We start from the raw sequence: 22,957 nt of genomic DNA, 5'->3' as shown, positions 1-22,957 counted from the left end.
TCTGAGCGCTGGATGCAGCTAGAACGGGTAAGTTTGAAAAACGTTTAGACTTTTTTATAATATAAACGGTTTAAGCATTTTATGCACGTTTCAGTAAAACCAGTTATTCCGAATTAACGATATAAGGCATCGGGTTATTTTAGCACCGTCTCAAAAATAAAATCCGGAACATATGATCAGGGGGCAAAGTTCATAGACAATATGGCGCCTTCCATTGACAGGTAGAATTAGTAGGATTATATTTACAATGCCTTGCACGCTAATAAAAATCAAAAATGAATTGTTTGCTTAAAATGCTTTAAATTGTATGCAGTTCCAATTTGTTATTTAGTATTTACTTCCGAATAACGTTATCCTAATTAATACTATTGTTGAATCCTGAGTGAGGATACCTTTAGCAGAGGCTTAAGAGATCTGGCTTTAGCTAGCTAATTATCTAGCTAGCTGCCACGGTCATGCTCGTTCAACTCCGCCTTATTTGTTTTTCGAGCTAATCGGCAGTCCATTCACTTTGTTACATATTGCTTTGTTTTATATTATGCTGTTTCATAGTTTCCTCAAAGGACTAGCTGTGTGTTTCATGTTCTTGCTTCAGTCTCGTCGTTACACAATTTTATCACACTATTGCGCTTTTAGTAGCACCGGGAATGCTTGATATGACTGACATTTGTATCGACTTTACCTTTAAGATTATTGTATTCTAGTATGGTGCCGGTGCTGGTGTGGCTGCTGTGTCTTTGTCTCGGTGCTGAGGCTGTGGATCGCAGCAACTTCAAAACATGCGACCAAAGTTCTTTCTGCAAGTGAGTAAATAATGACAAAAATTATTTTCTCGATGTGGTGTCCTTCGAATTTTAAAGTAGTACTAGTTTCTTATTCTCACATTATAACAATGTGTTACAAATGTCTTTCATTTGTCCTGCTTCTAGCTGTGTTTTTTTCGTGTGTGTGTGTGTGTGTGTGTGTGTGTGTGTGTGTAGGCGGCAAAGGGAGCTGAACCCAGGTCAGTCTCCATACAGAGCACTGCTGGATACCCTGGAGCTGAGTGACTCCAGAATCACCCTGCAGCTCATCAATGACAATAACAAGGTCAGCAGGTGATGCAGAACGCTCAGCTTCACATTGTGCTCTATATTCTGATCTCTAGTAGGAGCATATGAGTGTGTGTTCGGTGTATGTCTGCATAGGTTCGTCTGTTGCTGGAGCTGTACAGGCTGCACGGCAACATGACACGTGTTAAAATAAATGAGCTGAAGCCTCTCAGACCTCGTTATGAAGTTCCTGATGTTCTCATCGCCGACCCACCCACTGAACCGTGAGTCTACACCCATGAGTGCATCCAAATTCAACAAATTCAATTCATTCAACAAATTTTTTAAATGTGCTACTGCCACCTTACAGAGAAACACGCCACCATTCATATATATTCACTGATATATATGCAAATAATCTGGGCATTGTTGTCAGTGCAATTAGTCCAGCAATCTCCTTACTTTAAAGCTATTGATAGCCTATCTCCATTACAGCCCATTTTTCAACAGTGGCAATCCCTAACTAATCTGTCTTGTGTGGCGGCAGCATGGCGGTGGTGTCCCAGGATGAGAATGGCGTGGTGCTTTCTCTGGGGGCCGACGAGCAGAGGCTCATTGTGAGCGCACGGCCCTTCCGCCTCGACATCGTGGAGGGTCCCCAGGTGCTGCTCTCCCTCAACTCTCGAGGCCTGCTGGCCTTTGAGCAGCTACGCCTACGCAAAGACACGTGAGTGTGCCTTCAAAGACACACCTAGACACACCCACACATACACACACACATACACACTCATTATAACCATTGTTGACAAAGTACCCAAGTTTGATAGACTGACCTTAGATCACCAGTGGGAGAATGGGAGTACCCTGGGGGTCCAGGCCCCTGTACTGGCAAATGAGCTCTTTAAGGACATTCCCACACCTGGTTTATTCTGAGGGATTTCTTTTATGCTCTGAAACACAAACATTTAGGCAGCTGGCAAAGGACATCCAGAAATATCAAAACATTAATAAAAAAAAAAAACCAGTAACTAATCATTGTTGTAGGAGCAGTGTGTTGTAATACAGTACTATGCAGATGTGTCAGTGAGGGAGCTCTTAGGCAAAGTGGTACTATGTGTTGCAGAAGGACTGGAGATGTGCTGTTTAGTTGTCAGCTGCTCCCTCAATGAGAATTTCTGTAGCAATATGGCTTGAAGTTCAGTTGACTGCTGACCAATGATCAACTCGTACCTTATAAGGTCAAATGTAAATGTACAGCACAAAGTCATATTTTAACTGTAATTTGGAGCAGTGAGAAAGTTCAAACCACTACCGTGGGTACTGTAGATGGGATTACACAAGTGCATTAATGTTTTCTACAAGCCATAATGGTATTCCAAATTCATTTTTCAACCCCAGACTAAGAATCCCCACCTCATTCTCACAAATACATTTTCCAAGGTATCCAACAAACATTTCTGTGGTTACTGGATATTAACATAAAACATAAAATTCTTGGGAATATTTTACATTGTAACTGATTAAAATGGACACTGAGACCAACATTTCTCTTTGTTAATTAAGATGGCCTAGTGCTTTTAGACCTTTGTGGGGGTTTCTCTGTGTTTTAAAAAAAAAGTTTTTGTGTTATCATTCATATTCTTTGAAAAAGGCTAAGAAAGCAAAAATTCTGCCAGGGTATGTAAACTTTTGAACACAACTTTATGTTGTGCACTCTGTTGACTACAGTAAATTTGAGTACAGTAAAGTGTTTTTCTTGTGGCTCTCACTCTTGTTCTTAAGTCATGTGGTTCAGAGCACATTCATCCAAAGTGCTTTGCTGGTTTTCGCTAGCTGTTAGCTGTGTTAGCCATTTTTGCGGCTGTCCGTGATCGCTGTGTCATTGTCACGTGTGTGGTGTGGTCATCTCATGTGAGGATGTTTCCCAAAGGAAGTGCTTCCTCCAGAATATTTAAATTTTTTGCCAGCCTTTCCAGCATAGTGTAAACCCAGCACATATATTTGATGGGATCATCATACTGTATTTGGAGCCAGATGGATCCCCTCTGTGGACGTTCAGTGTAAAAGAATTCCCTCAAACACATTCTTTACAATCCTCCTTTAGCCACGTTATTCTTCTTGTCACAGTTTTCCAAAATGTTTGCATAACAGAAAGACTCACCATTTTTTTCCTCCTTCTCTTTTTTGGTTCCTTCTCCCCTCCCCATGTTTTTTCCATTCCTGGACTCTCCTATTACTCTCCCTGTCTACCCCTCCCCCCTCTCCACCCCTCAGTATCTCCCATAAAATAACTAGCACAGTCGGTAGCATGTGGGACTCGATCAAGAGCGTTTTCTCTAGGTAACGTCCCTTTGGTCTGCTTCTTGATTGTGTGTGCTTGATTGTGTGTGCAAAATTATCTAGTTTTTATATTATTCTTTAGTAATGTCCAATTAAATCTGTCAATATCATGAACTGTGTTAATAATAGTTCCAATCTAGTTAAAGGTCATGTTAAAATGGTCATGTTAACATAAGCATCACAGGCAGCATGAAAAGGTCTTCTCTGTTTAGCACCAGCTGAATTTTCTAATGCAGGTCTGCTTGGGGTTGGAGTGGGTTTGCAAAAGTGAGCACCCGTCCATGCTCCTTGATGGAGGAATGCTACACTAACAATATACAGTCAAACATACTATGCTCTAAAGGCATACATCATCAGTGTCTCTGTAATCAGCTAAATTAATGTGTACTGTGTTTATCACTGATACAATTTTTAACTCTTACTGGAGTATTTTTAAAGTATATAACCTACATAGCCACATGGTACATCTTAAATTTGCTTGGACATGTTTTGCATGGAGATTTCACCATATCACATAAGCTTCAACTTCAGAACATTTTACCAGTTATCCCCTTTATATGTGGAGTTAATTTCAAATACACAGACACTGCATGATTAGTAAGTATGTCATAGTTGCACAGAGAACTGCAGGAAAACATGGTGCTCAGCCTGTGTATCCAATGCATGGCTCCACGCTTCAGCAGCAACAGAGAGTGGCGTTCGGCACAATGCTCTTTCCAGGTTGATTGAACAAAGCATTTAAGCAACAAAGCAATACCTCACGTCATGCCATGATGTGTGTTTCAGTAAACATGCCCACAACACAGAGGAAGCTGGAAGTCCAGAGAATACAGAGAAGGCAGACAATAAGGTGTGTTGTGTATTATCTGTGAGTGAGTGAATGAGAGGGGGTGGAGGTGGATATTATTACAGGGATTATTTAAGAGGGATTATTTATTTATTGTTACAGGGATTATTTAAGACCCCAAACCTGTATGTCTGTAAGTGTAAGTATCTCTGTCTTTATCTCAGGCTGGACAAGAAGTGAAAGAGGAAGATGATAAGCCTGGAATGTGGGAAGAGACATTTAAAAGCCACAGTGACTCAAAACCTAGTGGTACACACACGTGCACACACATACATTTATTACTTACTTATGATAGACACACTATTCTTCCATAATGAATTTTTCTTCTGTTTAATATAGCTACCGTTCTTCATTTTTGCTTTCCAGGACCCACTTCCATTAGTTTAGACTTCTCTTTTCCTGGTGTGGAGCACGTGTATGGCATTCCGGAACACGCAGACACTTTTAAACTTAAAAACACAGAGTATGTTTTTATTTATTTACGTTTTTAAAACTTAACTAAACACACTTCAACCAAGAAGTAGCACTCACATACTAACATGTGCTGGGTGCATCCTGTGTGCCTTCAGTGGTGGGGACCCGTATCGCCTGTATAACCTGGATGTCTTCCAGTATGAGCTGCACAACCCCATGGCCCTCTATGGCGCTGTACCTGTCCTGGTATCCCACAATGCCCAGCGCACCATGGGAATCTTTTGGCTCAACGCGGCTGAGACCTGGGTGGACATCAGCTCCAACACAGCTGGCCAGGTGAGACACTACTGGTGGAGGTTGTTTCGCTAATGCTTATACAATGGGATTTAATGTATAAATGTGTTTGGGAAGAATCTAGAGTTTGTCCAGGGCTCAAGTGATCACCCTCAGACAGACGTGCGCTGGATTTCGGAGAGTGGTATTATTGACGTCTTTGTGATGCTCGGACCCAGACCCAATGATGTCTTCACACAGTATGCCTCATTGACAGGTGCACAACTCACTGAAATCCAAATTTTTATTTATTATATTTATTTAGACTCAGTGCATCTTACTGCCTAAACACACATGCCTATAATGCTCACATGTGTACACACACAATGGTGTGGAAAAATTTCCTGATTTCTTCCATGTTTGTCACACTTAAATGTTTCGGAACATCAAACCAATTTAGATATTAGTCAAAGACACAGGTAAACACCAAAGGCTATTTTAAAATGAAGGTGTTTATTATTAAGGGAGAAAAAAAAAATCCAAACCTACATGGCCCTGTGTGAAAGTGATTTCCCCCTAAACCTAATAACTGGTCGGGCCACCCTTAGCAGCAACAACTGCAACCGAGTGTTTGCGATATCTTGGAATGAGTCTTTTATAGCATTGTGGAGGAATTTTGGCCCACTCATCTATGCAGAATTGTTGTAATTCAGCCATATTGGAGGGTTTTCCAGCATGAACGCCTTTTTAAGGTCATGCCACAGAATCTCAGTCGGATTGAGGTCAGGACTTTGACTAGGCCACTCAAATCTACTTTTAGCCACACAGAGGTGTTTTGGATCATTGTCCTGCTGCAGAGCCCAAGTTCATTTCAGCTTGAAGTCACAAACAGATGGTCGGGCATTCTCCTTCAGGATCTTTTGGTAGACAGCAGAATTCATAGTTCCATTTATCACAGCAAGTCTTCCAGGCCCTGACGCAGCAAAACAGCCCCAGACCATCACACTAACACCACCATATTTTACTGTTTGTATAATGTTTTTTCTGGAATGCAGTGTTTTTTATGCCAGATGTACTGGGACAGACACCTTCCAAAGAGTTTAACTTTTGTCTCATCGGTCCACAGAATGTTTTCCCAAAAGTCTTGGGGATCATCAAGATGAACTTTAATGTTATTTTTGCTCAGCTGTGGTTTTTGTCTAGGAACTCCACCATGCAGGCCATTTTTGCCCAGTCTCTTTCTGATGGTGGAGACATGAACACTGACCCAAGGCAAGTGAGGCCTGCAGTTCTTTGGATGTTGTTGTCGGGTCTTTTGTGACCTCTTGGATGAGTCATCGCTGTGCTCTTACAGTAATTCTGGGCGGCCGGCCACTCCTGGGAAGGTTCACCACTATTCCATGTCTTCGCCATTTGTGGACAATGGCTCTCACTGTGGTTCGCTGGAATCCCAAAGCTTTCGAAATGGCTTTATAACCCTTTCCAGACTGATATATCTCAATTAGCTTCTTTCTCAATTGTTCCTGAATTTCTTTGGATCTCAGCATGATGTGTAGCTTTTAAGGATCTTTTGGTAGACTTCACTTTGTCAGGCAGGTCCTAATTTAAGTGATGTCTTGATTGAGAACAGGTGTGGCAATAATCAGGCCTGGGTGTGGCTAGAGACTCAGGTGTCAGAAACCACAGTGACGATATGTTTTAACAGGGGGCAAACACTTTTTCACACCACCGTATACACACTCCTCTTTCTCTCTCTCTCTCTCTCTCTCTCTCTCTCTCTCATGATCACCTGATTAATCAGTTGGCTGGTTAATTGGACAAATTAAAGTCTGAATTTTTTTTCCCCCTGGCAAAAAATCATTTTTTTTTTTTTTACAGTTTCTTTTTTCTTTGATTTGTGGACATTTATTTAGTTGGTAAACAAACAAAAAAGTAAAGATTATTAAGTGTTCAAAGCAATTTGTGGCTCTTTTGTTGTTATTTTTATGTTATTATTTTTTTAAGATGCAGAAATCCATGGCATGATATCAGCATTATATCATTTCGTCTTCGCACACACACACACACACACACACACACACACACACACACACACACACACACACACACACACACACACACACACACACAGTAATGCCTTTGCCCCTCTTTCTGCTGTGCCAGGCACACAGGCCTTCCCCCCACTCTCTGCACTCGGGTACCACCAATGCCGCTGGAACTACAACGACCAGGAGGACGTGAAGGCCGTGGACCAGGGCTTCGATGACCACGATATTCCCTACGACTTCATCTGGCTGGACATCGAGCACGCCAATGGCAAACGCTACTTTACCTGGGACCCACAGAACTTCCCCCAGCCCAAAGAGATGCTGCAGGGGCTCATGGACAAGAAGCGAAAGGTATTATTGGGGGTGGGTGACTGGTAGTGGTGGATGTGGGTAGGTGATTGTGGGTGGGTGAATGGTAATGCTGGGCGGATGTGGGTGGGTGCAGTCTAATCCACATTTAAGATATTGTATTTGCAAACACTTGTGTTTGAGTTTTGAAGTTGTCTAGTAATAACATTTTGTTGTTTATTTAAAGTCATGTGTTCATGTATCTCTTTTAGTTTTTTATTTTATTTTAAATGACCAGTATTTCAATCTGCCAATTTTTGCCCAGATGGTGACCATCGTTGACCCTCACATCAGAGTTGACAGTGGATACAAGATTCACAACGAGATCTGTTCCAAAAACCTTTATGTCAAGAACAAAGATGGTGCAGACTTTGAAGGCTGGTGCTGGCCAGGTTGGTTTAGTTCATTCATTGATCACACATACACAACTGACTTAAGGTCTGTTTTGGTTCTCCACTTCAGCCGCAGCATTAAACCTACTTGTTGTCTTATCTTAAAAGGAAACTCTGGCTACCCTGACTTCACCAACCCTGAAATGAGAGCCTGGTGGGCAAGCAAGTTCTCCTACGACCAGTACGAGGTAGGGACGTCTTCTTCACAGCTGGTCAGCAACCTCTGCACAGACATTTTGCCTTCAATGACCTCTTCCAAGCCTAAGCTCCTTTTTCGAGCCATTACAAGATAAAACCTGAAAATGCAGGTTCTGAATTCTTTTTTTTTTTCTTTTTTTTAAAGGAACCTAAACTTTTGCAGAGTTAGCTAATCACCCCCCAAACTAAGAACAAATGTTCTTGTCCAATTTGGCCCAGAGCGAAATGGCCTTGCCTTCGTACTTTTGCCCAGGGCTCCATGGAGAACCTCTACACGTGGAACGACATGAACGAGCCGTCTGTGTTCAACGGGCCAGAGGTGACCATGCACAAAGACGCACTGCATGGCAGCTGGGAGCACAGAGACCTGCACAACATCTACGGCTTCTACGTGGTGAGCAAGTAGGCCAGTCGCTGCTGGTTGGTTCACACCAAGCCTATAGGGGATGCCGGGAATGCTGGGAATGGAGAGAGGGGACAAAAGAGGGACAAGATAGATGGAAGGTTGTTGGGGGACCCTGATACTTGAGGACAAAGCTCGCTTTGAACCCTTTAAGCAGACAATAATATAGCATACAGTGGCACCTCGAGTTACAAACAGCTCCACTTGTGAATTTTTCTAGTTACGAACATCGGTTCGAACAAAATTTCTGCTCCAGTTCCGAATCTTGCTTGAGTTACGAAACGCTGAGTTCCCGGATGCTGCCGGTAGTTGGCACATCGCTCTAATTCCCACAATGCCCTCTCATTCGTGAATCCTGTTCTTCTCACATGTTAGTGCGCAAGTGCAATTGTTTTGTTTACTGTAAAGTACACAGTAAATGCTGTATCTACGCATCGTTCCATGCCAGTCAGAGGACTGGAAGGTTTTAATCCCATTTTCATTTTAAATGGAAAATTCATTTTGTGGGGAAAATTGGTTCGAGTTACGAACTTTTCTACTTACGAACATGGCTCTGGAACGAATTAAATTCGTAACTCGAGGTACCACTGTATATGCAAATGTATGCATGTATCTGTATGTAATTGCAGTTCAGGTGTCAGGGCTCCACTCTGTCTCTCTGTTAATGGCTTTAATCTCCTCCCTTCAGCAAATGGCGACAGCTGAAGGCCTGGTCCAGCGCTCGGGTGGCATGGAGAGGCCCTTTGTCCTGACCAGAGCCTTTTTTGCTGGGTCTCAGCGCTACGGTCTGTCTTCGTCACCCTGTTGGGTTTGAACAAGATTGTTTGAGTCATTTTATGCATTAATTCTTTGCCACTGCCCTCATGTTCCACTTGGGTTCCAGGGGCGGTATGGACGGGTGATAACGCAGCTGAGTGGGGACACCTGAAGGTCTCCATCCCCATGTGTCTAAGCCTGGGATTAGTTGGCATCTCCTTTTGTGGAGGTAAATCATTGATCTCCAGCTAGTTCTAGATCTAGTGCTTCCCACCAATCAAAAGGGTTAAAGTATCTGCAGAGGTGGAAATTGTACAAAATATTGTACCCAAGAGCTACTGTAGTACTTTGAAGACTTTTTACTTAAGTATGAGTAAAGTTACTAGTCTAAAAATCTACTCTTGTTAAAAATAAAAAGTTTAATATTTTAAAATGTACTCTTTTTTAGCCACTCTACAGACCAAACAGATGTAAATTATTGTAAGTTGTGTAGCATTTCTGTCTAGCCTAAATAATCGCTGTATAATGTTACCATTATTTTTCAACTTAGGATTTGGATTTGATGCTAATAAATTAGTCAAGGTCAATAGTCTGGAATCACAATTAACATTAGCAATGTCTAAGCAATGGCAGCCATCAATGTCTTATGGATAATTTGTGATATGAAACTACAAATGCTACCTATTTTAACTAGGATTAGCAATGGTACTATATTACCAGTTTTTTTGTACTCAGTACATATGTGATTTTAATTTAGTGGATTACAATTCCACTATATATACTTCAGCACAAAATATACTTCAGTAAAAGTACAGGTTACAAAATCTACTTTAAAAAGTACACAAAAATTACAGTAATGCGAGTAAATGTAATTCGATACTCAACAACTCTGGGTGTCCAGTCTGACTGCCTTCTCTTTCCTGGCCTGCTTCCATGTTTAGCTGACGTTGGAGGTTTCTTTAAGCACCCTGGCTCAGAACTGTTGGTGCGCTGGTACCAGGCAGGAGCGTATCAGCCCTTCTTCCGGGGCCATGCCCACATGGATACCCCACGGCGCGAGCCCTGGCTCTTCGGCCCGGATAACACGGCTCTGATCCGTGAGGCTATTCGCCAGCGCTACACCCTTCTGCCCTACTGGTACCAGCAGTTCTACAACTCACACCGCACCGGGCAGCCAGTCATGAGGTGGGCATCTCTGATTTTAAATGGGGTAAACTGTATTTACCTTTTACTTTTAAAATTAACTTTTACTTTTTAGGTAGTAAGACCCACAATACCATTTAATTGAGAGCAGTGGATGAATTAATTTTTTTAATATTTTCAATCTCCACTCTTCTTACTTTGCCTCTGACACAACCTCCCATGACCTCATGACCTCGTACAGGGCTCTGTGGGTGGAATACCCTGAAGATCAAGCAACTTTTGCCATTGAGGACGAGTACTTAATTGGTGAGTCAAAATGAACTCTGTTAGACCTGTACAGAAAAATACATGATTAAATATTAATGAACATCTTACTGCTGTTTAGGTAAAGATCTGCTGGTCCACCCTGTGACCGATGAAGGTGCAAAAGGGATCACAGCCTACCTACCAGGCAAAGGAGAGGTGTGACAGAACTTAACAACTAATGTTGATCTCTCACACACACACACACACGTACACAAAAGAGTCTCTCTCTCTGTCTTAATTTTATATTTTATATAAAAAATAAGTAGTGAATCAGTTTTTCCTGCTATATTGTGAGTACTAGTAGGCTATAGATAATATTTTAACCCTGTAGTCTAGTCTGCTGTGTTCGGTAATAATGTGACTTGTTTTTGCAGGTCTGGTATGATGTCAACACATTACAAAAACACAAAGGGGCTCAGAACCTTTACATTCCAGTCACCATGAGCTCGGTAAATCAGGAGTGTGTGTGAGTGTGTGTGTATGTATATGTATATAAGTGGTGGGACTTTAACGCGTTAATTTCGATTAATTAATTACAGGAAAATTAACGAACTAAAAAAATTAATGCATTTTAACGCATTTAATGCATGAGACACTTTTGCACCGTGGAATGTTTCTCAGTGCACGAGTTCCAGACATACAGATTATATGGACGCACAATAAGATCATGATGGAGATGACTGAAGAGGCTACGCTGGTGGATGGGAAATTTAAATATAAGAAACTTCCAGATGGAAGTACAAACACAAAAAGTGTTATTTGCACTTTATGTAGGAAGGAGTTCGCTTATCACAGGAGCACTTCCACCCTTCGTTACCACCTCAATGCAAAACACGTTGCGGGTAACGCGCAGGTCAGTAATGATAACTTAGTTGCTAAATGTATTCCTAGTACGATAGGGTGACCAAACGTCCGTATTTCCCGGGACATGTCCATATTTCACATCCTGTCCCTGACGTCCCGGGTTTTTAATTGAGGAAATGACCTGGTTTTTAAATTACCTTCATTGGACCATTTAAGACTGGAAACTTTCGCGAGCGACCGTAGCGCGACTCCGCACACCTCGCGCGAGCGGCTGGGCGTTTAACTCATCTGTGCAGTTAGAACACGCACACACACACACACACTAGTGATTACTAGGGAGCTGTGGATCACACGTGCCAAGAGCGGTGGGCAGCCCTATCCCGGCGCCCGGTGAGCAGTTGGGGTTAGGTGCCTTGATCAAGGGCACCTCAGTCATGACCTCAGGTCTGGGAATCGAACCCACGACCCTCCGGTCACAAGACCAGTTCCCTAACCACCAGGCCATGACTGCCCATATGCGTGCGTGTGTGTGTGTGTGTGTATATATATATATATATAATGTATGTATATGTGTGTGTGTATATATATATGTATGCGTGTACTCTATAGTGCTCTTTCACCCATTTCTCATGTTAGATTCCAGTGTTCCAGCGTGGCGGCTCTATTATCAGCAGGAAAGACCGCATGAGGAGATCCTCCACATGTATGGAGAATGACCCCTACACCCTTTACGTAGCCCTTAGCCCTCAGGTAAACTGACAGCAGGAGACACAACCCGCAGCACTGTTTCACTTGTCTGGGTTGAACGACTGCACCATTCATAACCAAACCAAAGCCATGTCCAGGTCTACCATTTAAAGAAACATTTAGGAACTTCACCAAATCTAAGTTAATCTGATTCATGTTAAGGTGCCTAAATGCTTTTGCAGGGGCCAATGAGTTTAAGGTAGTACGTAGTGGAATTGAGCTCGATTATGTTGAGCTCCTCACAAAGCTACCTTTACATGAGCTACCAGATCCCAACCCCATTTTACATTTGTGATCTTAACTGCATATGCATTTTCTACCTGACTTCACATGCTCAAGTCATACTTATTCTGGAACAATGTCCAACATTTCTGTCCTGCCAGGGGACAGCTGAAGGCGAGCTCTACGTTGATGACTTCCACACCTTCAGCTACGACAAAGAAAAGCAGTTTATCTATAGGCGGCTCCACTTCTCTGATAATACACTTATTTCCAGGTGTGGGGCGGTGTCTTTTCACCACACACATACTGATAAGAGAGCAATTAAGATTCATTTTAAAACACACTTTATAAATGGATGTAAATGAATTGAAGAGACATATTGAGGGATAAAAGAAAAAACGCTTCATTGTAAAATTTACAGTACCTGATACTTCGATCCAGCATCTTAATGAAACACCACTGAGACATGAGGTTTGAATGGTGATTAAGTCAACAGCCTGTTTTGCCATTTTCTCATGAAAGTACTTTTTGCCCCCTCAGTAATCTTGCCCCAGATTCAAAGTTCACAACTGCAGCGTGGATAGAGAAAGTGGTCATTCTGGGAGCTCCTCACCCTGCTTCTGTCTCTATGATGACTGCAGGTCAGTGAATTCTTAAGTCTCTTTAATTCGTACACCATATTGATAACCAAAATGAAATGTTGATATTGTGTTAATAATACATATTTGATATGATTTGATATGACTGTAATACAGTCTGGACTGTTTTGGCCGCTATAGTTGCGTAGTGACAACCCTAACCTCAAGAACATCTTTATAATATACCGTCTTTTCATTGTACAGCACTTCCATGTGAATAGTGTAATGGATTTAGTCACACTACGTGCCAGATAATAGACATATAATAAATGTATTATTGAAATATAGATGGCAAGGAGTCTGCTGTGGAGTTTGAGTTTGATTCTGCCATGTCAGTGTTAACTCTACGTAAGCCTGGAGTCAACGCAGGAGCGGACTGGACTATACTGCTGCAGTAATCCCAAGATACACACACACACACACACACACACACACACACACACTCTGTTTGCTTGGACATAGAGCACTTATTTTACAATAAGATAGATTGAGACATCCACAGTTTGTTTGGACATAGCACTTATCTGACAATTAGATAGATGGAGACAGAAAAAGTACAAAAAGCAACAGCACAATTTTTGAATAGATGATCCCCCTGTCCCACACACACCCATACACGGAGTGATTATGGACTTACACATGATAAGAGACCATCCACTAAAAATTTTGAATCCATTAAAGAAATTGATGAAAATTCTTTTGAATGATTGTCTTTACTCTCTCCCTATTGATTGCTAGACAGTTACGTTATTTTAGCTAAATTTGCTGATGTTTTGAAACAAGAAATGAGAGAAGAGACTGAAGGTTGTGCTGCTAGTTTAATGGAGTCTCAAATTTCAAATGAACAAATTCAGATGAGTACAGCTGACAAAACATGGAATGTGGAACCTTTGATATTACAGCAAATATATTGTACATAAAAGATGTTGAGTTTCCCATAAATCATTGCTTAAATATTGCATTGCTCAATTATTAATTTAAGTGAAGCAAATGGCCTCATAAAAACCACAACCAGTACAGTATTGGAAATAATATTTAGTAACCTAATCCTAGTTTTACTGTTTTAGATTGTTTCTGTTCTGCATCTGAACTCTTAAATGAATAGAATCTATTTATTGTTTACACTGATAACTTGTATTTGAAGAGGAATTGACTAGAAATGCATTGTTTTTTGTTTATTACCTGACTGGTCTCATTTGTGTTTTACCTTCCTTGGATATCCTCAACATGTTTTCTGTTCAGAGCTGGAAAAACAGGCATTGTGAACAGGTTAAGAGCACATACAAAACTAATATCTTTGGTCTTGCCCACTAAGGATTGACATGTTGAAAATGTTGAAGGCACAGTAGACGGATGTTTCTGATCCACAGATCGGAAGTTTCAGGATGCATTCGGCTTCTCAAAAACAGTCCTGTAGATTCAGAAGTTCTGAAATTAGCTTGAGGAATAATAGAAAGAAATGAGGACTGTTGCAGACCTTAAATGTTTAAATGGCAAAATATGATAAAACCATTAACATGCACCAGAATGAAATGGTTTATGGAAAAGGTAGAATAACCAAGGATTTGATGTGTACCATTTATTGGTAATGTCAGTTTAACATGTTCTTGCATTGATAAATCTGGACCAGTGTGTTAATGTATGATACCTTGAATTAATAAAATAAAGACATTATGTCCCATGAGCTCTGTGGCTTTTATTTCAATAGAACAGCTCCGAGAGCTAGTTCTGCAAGATAACCAAACATCTTACATTTTGGGCATTTAGCAGACGCTCTTAGGCACTGCAATTTTAGGCACTGTTCACTCAGAACAAAGCTGTTGCAATTCTAAAACAAAAAATAGAAAGTGTTACTCTATAAGGCTGACAATTCACAGGTTTGGTGCTAGGCAGCACGAAAATGTGGTTTTGCATGTAATGTCTTTAGATATTCATGATAAAATTGCTTAATACAGTTGTGATTGAACCACATCATGGTTACAAATGGTTATACACTCACACTTTATTAGGTACACCTTGCTAGTACCGGGTGGGACCCACTTTTGCCTTCAGATCTGCCTTAATCCTTCGTGACATAGATTCAACAAGGTACTAGAAGCATTCCTCAGAGTCTGGTCCATATTAACATGATAGCATCACGCAGTTGCTGCAGATTTGTCAACTGCACATCCATGATGGGAATCTCCTGTTCCACCACTTCACAAAGGTGCTCTATTGGATTGAGATCTGGTAACTATGGAGGCCATTCGAGTACTGTGAACTCAAGAAACCAGTCTGAGGTGATTCGCGCTTGATGACATGGCACATTATCTTGCTGGAAGTAGCCATCAGAATATGGGTACACTGTGGACATGGCAACAATACTCCACAGTACTATCGGCCCAAACTGCCAGGAAAAAAATCCCCCACACCATTGCACCACTACCACCCTGAACCGTTGATACAAGGCAGGATTGTTGTTGACGCCAAATTCTGAAGCTACCATCTGAATGTTGCAGCAGAATTTGAGAATCATCAGACTAGGAAATGTTTTTCCAATCTTCAATTGTCCAATTTTGGTGAGCCTGTTTATTTGAGTTACTGTTACCGTTCTATCAGCTTGAACCAATCTGGCCATTCTCTGACCTATGGCATTAACAAGGGATTTGCGCCCACAGATCTTCCACTCACTAATATATTTTCTATTTTTCGGACCATTCTCTGTAAACCCCCTCTCTGTGAAAATCCCAGTAGATCAGGGCCCGTATTTATCAAACTTCTTAGAGTGGAATTTTGGACTTAAGTGCTGAAAAATTCTTAGATTTGCTCCTACTCACAGAGTTAAGTGTAAGTGCCAGTTATCAAAACTCTCAAGTATAAGAATTACTCTTACTCTCCCGAAAAGTTAAGACTGCTCCAGAGGACTCATAAGTCGTTAAGAGTTGCCACCAGGGGGCTGAGATGGCACTGAGAGACGCGTGCGAACCTTCATTTTAGGTACACGTTTCAATTTTATAGATATATAAATATGCACATAAATATGCACAATGCACAAATATGCACAATAATTAGGCATTAAGATAAGCATGGGTTTAAATTTTTTTCTGCCTTTAATTTTTTTCGTGCAAGAGTGTAATATTCATGCTACGATTTTAATACTTTAAATTTAAGCTTTGACATCTGCCTTGTCAGTTATTGTATGTCATTTGGGAGTGAGTCCTCTGCCAGACTTCATTCAGACGCTCACTTTTCCTCCGGCCATTCATGACTGGAGGTGTTTGGAAGCGCTGTCAAAGAGGGAGGGGCAGATGGAGAATCTGCGCTCCAGCCAGCAGGGTCGGGAGCACCAGCAGCTTCTTTATTACTGACAGATGCAATTATGTTGAAGTGACAATTAGCATCACAGTGTTTGTGTGCAAATCTAAATAAATGATAAAAAACCTTTTCTTTGAGATATGTTTTAGAATTTCATTAATGCAGGATCCTGACCCCCCTCCACTCCACAGATCACCCCCATGATACGCTGCACCACCTCACAAAATGCGCTAAGAGGCTTGCCCGGTGGTCCTCCGCCTGAATGTGATTCGGTTAGAATGTATGCAGTATCCAAAATAAATCTGAGAAAATATATGAATAACAAAAGAAAGAAGGGAAAATTATACATACCAGTGCATGTCACATACTTAAAGGTAGATATGAAATAATTTTTTAATGGATTATTTATTAACTATGTAAATACGCTGTGTAATTTCACAAAAACTATGACTGCAAAATTATTTGAATCTGAATTTTATCTTGACATTTCACAGGAAATGTTATTGATTATGAAATCCGATCCAGTGATTGGTTCTTGCAGGGAGTTTTGAAACCTGGGTTTTCATCCAGGATCAGCTTTGCGGCACAGCCAGGTGTCGTAAATCAGCTCAGAGACTGACACTTAAGAATTACTCCTACACTTCGCTTAAAATGAGACTGAGAGGCTTGATAACTAACTTTTAGTCTCAGCTTTTAACTAAGAATTATTTTAGACATAAGTCAATTCTTAGCAGAATTCTTAGGAGTAATTCTAAGAAGTTTGATAAATACGGGCCCAGTAGTTTATGAAATGCTCAGACCAACACGTCTGGCACCAACAACCATGCCATGTTCAGTCACTTAAGTCACTTTTCTTCCTCATTCTAATGCTCGTTTTGAACTGCAGCAGATCATCTTGGCTATGTGTACATACCTAAATGCCTTGAGTTGCTGCCATGTGATTGGCTGATTTGACATTCGTGTTAATGAGCAGTTGGACAGGTGTACCTAATAAAGTAGCCGGTGAGTCTACGTTCCATCAAGTATATTATTAACTCTTCGATAAATAGTAATTGCTCCCTTTCTTGGGCCTTTCTTGTCTTACTCTGCCAACAACCTTTGAACAGGTTTATACCTATAAATAATGCGATTTAATATACGATTCAATATGCAATTCAAATGACATGAAAATCTGAATACCTTAGCAGGTGTATTAGCATCATGAGAAGAAGAAGCCACTGGACATGTAAGTTTCCTCAGGGTCAGTTCTGAGCACCACCCTTGGGTGGCACAGTCATGTGCTTAATCAACATCTCATAGATGAGGAAGGTGATGGCGTTGACTGGGAAGGCTCGCAGGCTGTTGAGGAGGAGACCCTTGAAGAATACTTGCACACCCTCTTCCCGCACGCTGGTGGTGATGCAGTGCACGATCCCCTTGTATGCCCGGCCGCCAGCCCCGGACATCTGGAGCCGAGCCTTCATCACATCCATGGGTGTGGCACAACCCCACGTGATCACGCCAGCGATTCCTCCAGCCACCAACACAGCAGAGGTACCTGGGGTAAATACCCATGACCATAGGTGACCACCACCAAAGCAGACACAAATACCTTCTGCCACCTTTCTGGTGGCATTCGGAAAAGTATAATTAAACCAAGCCGTTCCTATGTAGAAGCTACGCCAACATCTGGCCATGTTCTCCCCATGTCTGCACACTCACTAGGCTCCTTTCCTTCCTCGGTGAGCAGCCTGCAGGTAAACTCGTAGGGCAGGAAGTAAAGCCCAAAGCAGGGGACATCACGCAGGATGAGAGCACCCGCTCCACGGAACATGCCCCTGAGCCCATCCTCCCTGACGATGACTGCCAGGCAGTGCATGGGGCCACGATACTTTGCCCTGTACCTTTCCGGACGGCCTTCGGTCAGGTTCTGAAGACGCACCTTCACCAAGTCGACGGGGGCTGCGACCAGCACCTGGTCAGGATGTGAGTGTCAGGTTAATGGGGTGAGGTTAATGATGATAAAGGTCTGAAAGATTTCAGTACTCTGCAGGTCAGTGTGTTTTGACCCTCCTGCACTGACACAACTTAGAATTGACAGTGGTTCACTGCCAGTAGTGGACTAGTAAGGTGTGGCATACAAGACCAGGTACCTGCATCCACTGGCCACATAATAAGATACACCTATCTTATAGGTGAATGTCATGGGGCTACAATTATGGAGTGTAATCTAGCAGCAAAGCTGGTGAGTCACCCTTAATTGTATTCATCACTGGGAAGTTTCTGATGTTGTGACCATGGCTGATCAGATATTATTTGGACCATTCTAAACTCAGTGACACTGTTAGTGACGTGGTAGTTGTGCTGATGTGTGTCAGAGTTATGGATCTTCGTCACTACTGGATCAAGAGAGGTTTGCCAGCCAATACACCCCAGCAGCATTGGTCCTGTCATCAGAAACTGACCACTGACAAAGAGTTGCATAATGGATAACAAACTGTGCATGACATCCAACAGGTGTAGTCTGTAACTCTAATAAAATTGGTTGTTGGATTGTGAGAGACTGTCTGCAACAATACTCAGAGTCATGAACTGAGTCTGACTGCTGTGGTGGATGGTGTTATATGGCAGTCCTTGAGTGTTGAGCACCCCTAAAGTTCTGATCCTAGAATCACCTCTGGGATTGCCATAAAAATTACATAGTCCACTAAAGCAGAGATTTTCATGCCCTTTAACGCATAACAATTTAAACGTTTGTAATGTAAATGCATAAGAAAAAGGAAATGGCTGAGCTGCAAACAATAATGTGACACTTGGCAGTGTCATGGACATATTTGTAACATATTTGACAACCTTTGTAACAGGATTTAATAACATCACAGATGTCTAGAGCTACCTGTGACAATCCTGAGAAGCATCCAGCTAAGTAAATGGTCGACAGTGGTGCCTTGTTGCCTTGGATGCGTTCACTGCGTTGTGATTGGGTGAGGTAATCCATGGCATTGCTATACGAACCGAAGGCCAGTGAGTTGCTAATGGCGACGGTGAGCACAGGAAAGGCCATGCCCTTGTAGAAACCATAGCACTAAGCATGCAAAGATAAACAAACCAGAAAAAAGAAGGATGTCCTTCATTATCAAGTCACTGATTAACATTTATGTACATTGGGTTGTAAACAGATCATCAGAACCTTTAATACTGTAATTCATAAGCATGACACATGACACATGAGCTTTGTATCATTACACACGTCTAATTAATGTTCAGTTATTCTCTGGCAGTCACTGTACGTTTACACCATACAGCAGCAATAGTAGAATATTTAGATACCTTGTGATTTTTTATTTTTTATGCCATTGTCATCACACTAAAAAAAAAAAAATATATATATATATATATATATATATATATATATATATATATATATATATATATATATATATATATATATATATATATATACATATACATATGCGTGCGCACATACATACACGCACACATTTTATAGAAATCTCACAATAGTTCATGAGTGATGATGTTAAAGCAAGTGATCAAACTTTAGGTTGGTCAGGTTGCCCAACCATCAAGTATTGTATCTATAGTTCTAACAACAATGGACAGTGTACATCCTTCAGCCTTAAACAAATAAAGTCACAAGGTATCAGGGTTGTAAAACCACAGTGTGTATATTCAACCGAATGCCATGTCCATACTGAAAATGTTTATATCCCAGCATTTTTATACTCACCCCTTCATGTCTGAATGTCCGTATCACACAGTCAAATATCCCTTTGTAGGTGGACTGGGTTTGGAGGCGCACCTGTGTATGTAGGGAGGATAAATGTAAACATTTGGGGTCTGGAGGTGTTAATGAGCACAAATAATACACCTTAATGAAAAAAGTCACCTTCACAGTATCCATGGGGTGTCCTACAGCCAGTCCTACTGCGCCTGAGACACAAAGTAATTCAGTGCTTTCTGACAATACTTGCTAACAATAATCTTACACGTAGGACCTCATCTGCTTATGCAGAAGTAACAAGCAAAATGTAAACCCACCCGAAATCCATCCTGCAATGAATTCCACAAACGGCATGGTAGTTACTGAAGGCAGTGAATCCTTTCGAACCCTTGCAGGCTATATGCATTGTAAAACAGGCAAAACAGTGCGACTTTTACGAGGTACATTAACATACATAGCTCCACTAAAGTAATTTAAAGAAACTGAATGTAGACTGAGGTTCGTAGACGCAAAAACTGCAGAACCATTTGGAAGCTTTATGTTCTGTTTTGGCGGAGGTGAATTTCTTGTCAATATCATGCTCTGGTACCATGAGCGAAAACGCAACTAGATGAACCCGATCACTTCTCAGCCAAAATAATAAACGGATATCACTTTACTGTACTTTAAAAAACGCCAAAAACGCTTTGTCTCTCGTGAACTAACTAAGCATCGAAAAAACTATGCGCTCTTACCTCATTTCAAGTAGTTGGAGTTGGGTCGGTTGAGTTTAGGCTATCTAGGCTAATTGCATCGTTTTCGCATAGGGATGGCGCGCCTAAGTGCTCTTTCTCTACTAGTTCACTAGTCAGCTAGGTTAGCTTAGTCCGAATCGTAGTTAAATTGACACTTTCGTTTATTTCGTTATACTTATTTGATGATGCGATCCTGTAGTATTATGTGTAAAAAACAAGCAGAGGGGCATACGAAAAGGGGCAGGGCTGGTATTTTAGCCTATTCATTGGACAGAAAATCCTTTTTTTGTACTACTGTGCACAAAAGCTGTCCTGCAGCTTATCACAGCTACTAGAGCAGGGGTACTCAAATAGAAATTATGAGGGGCCACAATGTTTTTTTTCTATGACTCAAGGGGCCATTTATTGGGACCGTGTGTGATAACGTATCATATAACGTATAACATTTCCTTTTTATTCAAAACAAAATATTACCTAAAATAAAAATATAATTTGCATTTGGGCATTAATTAAAATTAATAGCTATTATCTCTGAATCCGTGAATGACTTCATGTGCTTCGCCAAAACCCACGCTACTAAGCACATAGGGCGAGTACTGGACGGTGGTAGAAAGAACGCAAACCTTTCTGTCCATTCTGGCTGGAACTGGCGGTTTTCGCTGTCCAGTTTTATGGGGGGGCAAATTTCGGGCATGTCATTATTGCTCCGGTCGGTAAACGTGTTGCTGCTGCTATCTGTATATTGTTGCCATGGAGGCAATCCCCAGCCTCGTTTTGAGATCGCGGCGCGCGATTTCAAAACAAGAGCGGATAGCGCGATTGAAAAAAAAAATCATAAAAAAAAAACTTTTCAAAACAGCTCGCGGGCCAGAAATAGATGCCCAATGCCCACTTGCCGCTATTTGAGTATGGGGGTACTAGAGCCACCACATGCCACACAACTTCACCAACAAACCTCATTCCTCTGTACGGTGGCCCTGAGGGTCCATCGCGCTGCAAAGGAAAAACGCGCTGCAAATACGCAAACCAAATGCATCAAAATGACAACGGGTAGGCTACATTTCAGAAACGCTCTGTTCGAAATAGCCTACTACGTACTGCATTCAGTACATACTGGATACTGCATACTGGTCCTCGTAGTACTGAGTACAGTTTCCAGTATGGGACAAAATCAAAGCATACTATGGGGTCACGTGAACGTACAGCCACCAGAGATTAGGCTTGCTTTGAAAAATGCCGTTCTTTATATGGCTCACCAGTGCCACATCCTACCACGTGTTTTCTGATTATGACAGTTTTCAAAAGAATTGTCCACTTTCCTTCTCCTGCTGAACTGGAGCACATCGGGGCAGGCTTCTGCCATCTTGGATCACCCGCTTCTCATGTGGCTGGCAGTATTTTTATGTGCATGCAAATGAGGGGTGTGATGGTGCACAACGCTGAAGATCAGGATTGTTGCAGCAAATTCTGGGCCCTGTACACTCTCAATGTCAGTGGGCCACATATAAATGCCAGTAAACGAAGCACATAAGCAAAATGGGCCCCTCTCCCTACTCGAGCCCTGGGTAGTCAGGTTGGTTACTTATTCGCAGCTTCCGATTCGTTTGGCTAGTTATTCGCAGCTCCTTATTTGGCGGCTGAAGTTGGTTCCTTATTCAAAAAGGGTGTGTTCACGATGTGTGTTTGCTGCGCACTTTGTTTAAAAGTGATAGATTAAACAAACGAGCATAGGATCATACATTTAAGAGGTTATTGCTTCCCATACTTATTTTGTGAATGTAGAAAAAAATATTTAAATATATTGAAAGCATTCCTTTTGTAAAATGGTTTCTATTTCAATTATATGCAATTTGTACATGATAATTGATTTAGTCAGCATTTCTAACATAAGGAAACATATTCTTAGATTTGAAAACTAAAAACACAGAAAAGCTGTTCTAGAACACAAATGAATCGGAAGAAGAAATACCAGCACACAACATGGCATATTGAGCAGTGGGCATATAGGTGAATGCATTTAAAGGAGCAGTTTCAGAGACTTATTGAAGGCCTTATTGATAGTGGGCCAGAGAAATAACAAATGCATCATGAAGAACAGGTCGCTCCTTAAGAGAGGTACCTTATTTTAGCCTGACCCAACATCATTTTATACCTCAAATCTACTGGAAACACGGCATATTGAGTAAAGTGCACAGGTGAAATGGTTCAGAGGGGCAATTTCAGAGGCTTGCTGCATGCCTCTAAAGCGTCGGGCCAGACAAATAACACATGCATCATACATAACATGTTACTATCTGT

General features: G+C 41.4%; 2 protein-coding genes across 4 annotated transcripts; one reads left to right on the top strand and one right to left on the bottom strand.

The window, feature by feature from the left end:
- Positions 1-100: 100 nt before the first annotated feature.
- On the top strand, positions 101-13,901 carry LOC143518993 (neutral alpha-glucosidase AB-like). The gene is made up of 25 exons (XM_077011966.1): positions 101-221; positions 690-803; positions 930-1,089; positions 1,188-1,315; positions 1,579-1,758; positions 3,306-3,371; positions 4,158-4,221; positions 4,383-4,467; positions 4,585-4,681; positions 4,788-4,968; positions 5,044-5,182; positions 7,069-7,304; positions 7,567-7,693; positions 7,802-7,881; positions 8,145-8,285; positions 8,983-9,079; positions 9,178-9,279; positions 9,992-10,235; positions 10,435-10,499; positions 10,579-10,655; positions 10,874-10,948; positions 11,940-12,053; positions 12,434-12,546; positions 12,813-12,913; positions 13,199-13,901. Exons 1-25 carry the CDS (start codon positions 202-204, stop codon positions 13,306-13,308), a joined length of 2,916 nt encoding a protein of 971 aa, XP_076868081.1. The 5' UTR covers positions 101-201; the 3' UTR covers positions 13,309-13,901.
- slc25a45 (solute carrier family 25 member 45) lies at positions 13,716-21,397 on the bottom strand. 3 transcript variants are annotated; one of them, XR_013132325.1, is made up of 8 exons: positions 21,283-21,397; positions 20,243-20,321; positions 20,091-20,134; positions 19,932-20,003; positions 19,080-19,268; positions 17,906-18,158; positions 17,384-17,741; positions 13,716-14,321 (listed from the first exon to the last, which is right to left on the bottom strand). XR_013132325.1 is itself a non-coding variant. In XM_077011973.1 (7 exons), the coding sequence occupies exons 1-7, from the start codon at positions 21,292-21,294 to the stop codon at positions 17,446-17,448; spliced, it is 945 nt and encodes a 314-aa protein (XP_076868088.1). In that variant the 5' UTR covers positions 21,295-21,397; the 3' UTR covers positions 14,592-17,445. The 3 variants fall into 3 exon arrangements, 2 of the variants coding, with proteins under 2 accessions (XP_076868088.1, XP_076868089.1); XM_077011973.1 differs by lacking the exon at positions 13,716-14,321 and having other exon boundaries at positions 14,592-17,741; XM_077011974.1 differs by lacking the exons at positions 13,716-14,321; positions 21,283-21,397 and adding an exon at positions 20,660-20,907 and having other exon boundaries at positions 14,592-17,741.
- Between the last annotated feature and the right edge of the window lie 1,560 nt (positions 21,398-22,957).

This window comes from Brachyhypopomus gauderio, chromosome 7 (genome assembly GCF_052324685.1).
Source record: "Brachyhypopomus gauderio isolate BG-103 chromosome 7, BGAUD_0.2, whole genome shotgun sequence".
In the NCBI taxonomy this organism is placed as follows: domain Eukaryota; kingdom Metazoa; phylum Chordata; class Actinopteri; order Gymnotiformes; family Hypopomidae; genus Brachyhypopomus; species Brachyhypopomus gauderio.
Note: the sequence above shows the minus strand (reverse complement) of the source record. Positions and strands in the feature narration are given on the sequence as shown.

Excerpts from the sequence above, each read along its gene's own strand:
- LOC143518993 (XM_077011966.1), top strand. The coding sequence starts at position 202 with ATGGCGCCTTCCATTGACAG. Across the intron at positions 10,500-10,578 it reads TGAGGACGAGTACTTAATTG|GTAAAGATCTGCTGGTCCAC; the intron begins GTGAGTCAAAAT and ends ACTGCTGTTTAG. Across the intron at positions 10,656-10,873 it reads ACCTACCAGGCAAAGGAGAG|GTCTGGTATGATGTCAACAC; the intron begins GTGTGACAGAAC and ends TTGTTTTTGCAG.
- slc25a45 (XM_077011973.1), bottom strand. Across the intron at positions 20,135-20,242 it reads CATTGCAGGATGGATTTCGG|GCGCAGTAGGACTGGCTGTA; the intron begins GTGGGTTTACAT and ends TTTGTGTCTCAG. Across the intron at positions 20,004-20,090 it reads ACCCCATGGATACTGTGAAG|GTGCGCCTCCAAACCCAGTC; the intron begins GTGACTTTTTTC and ends CTACATACACAG.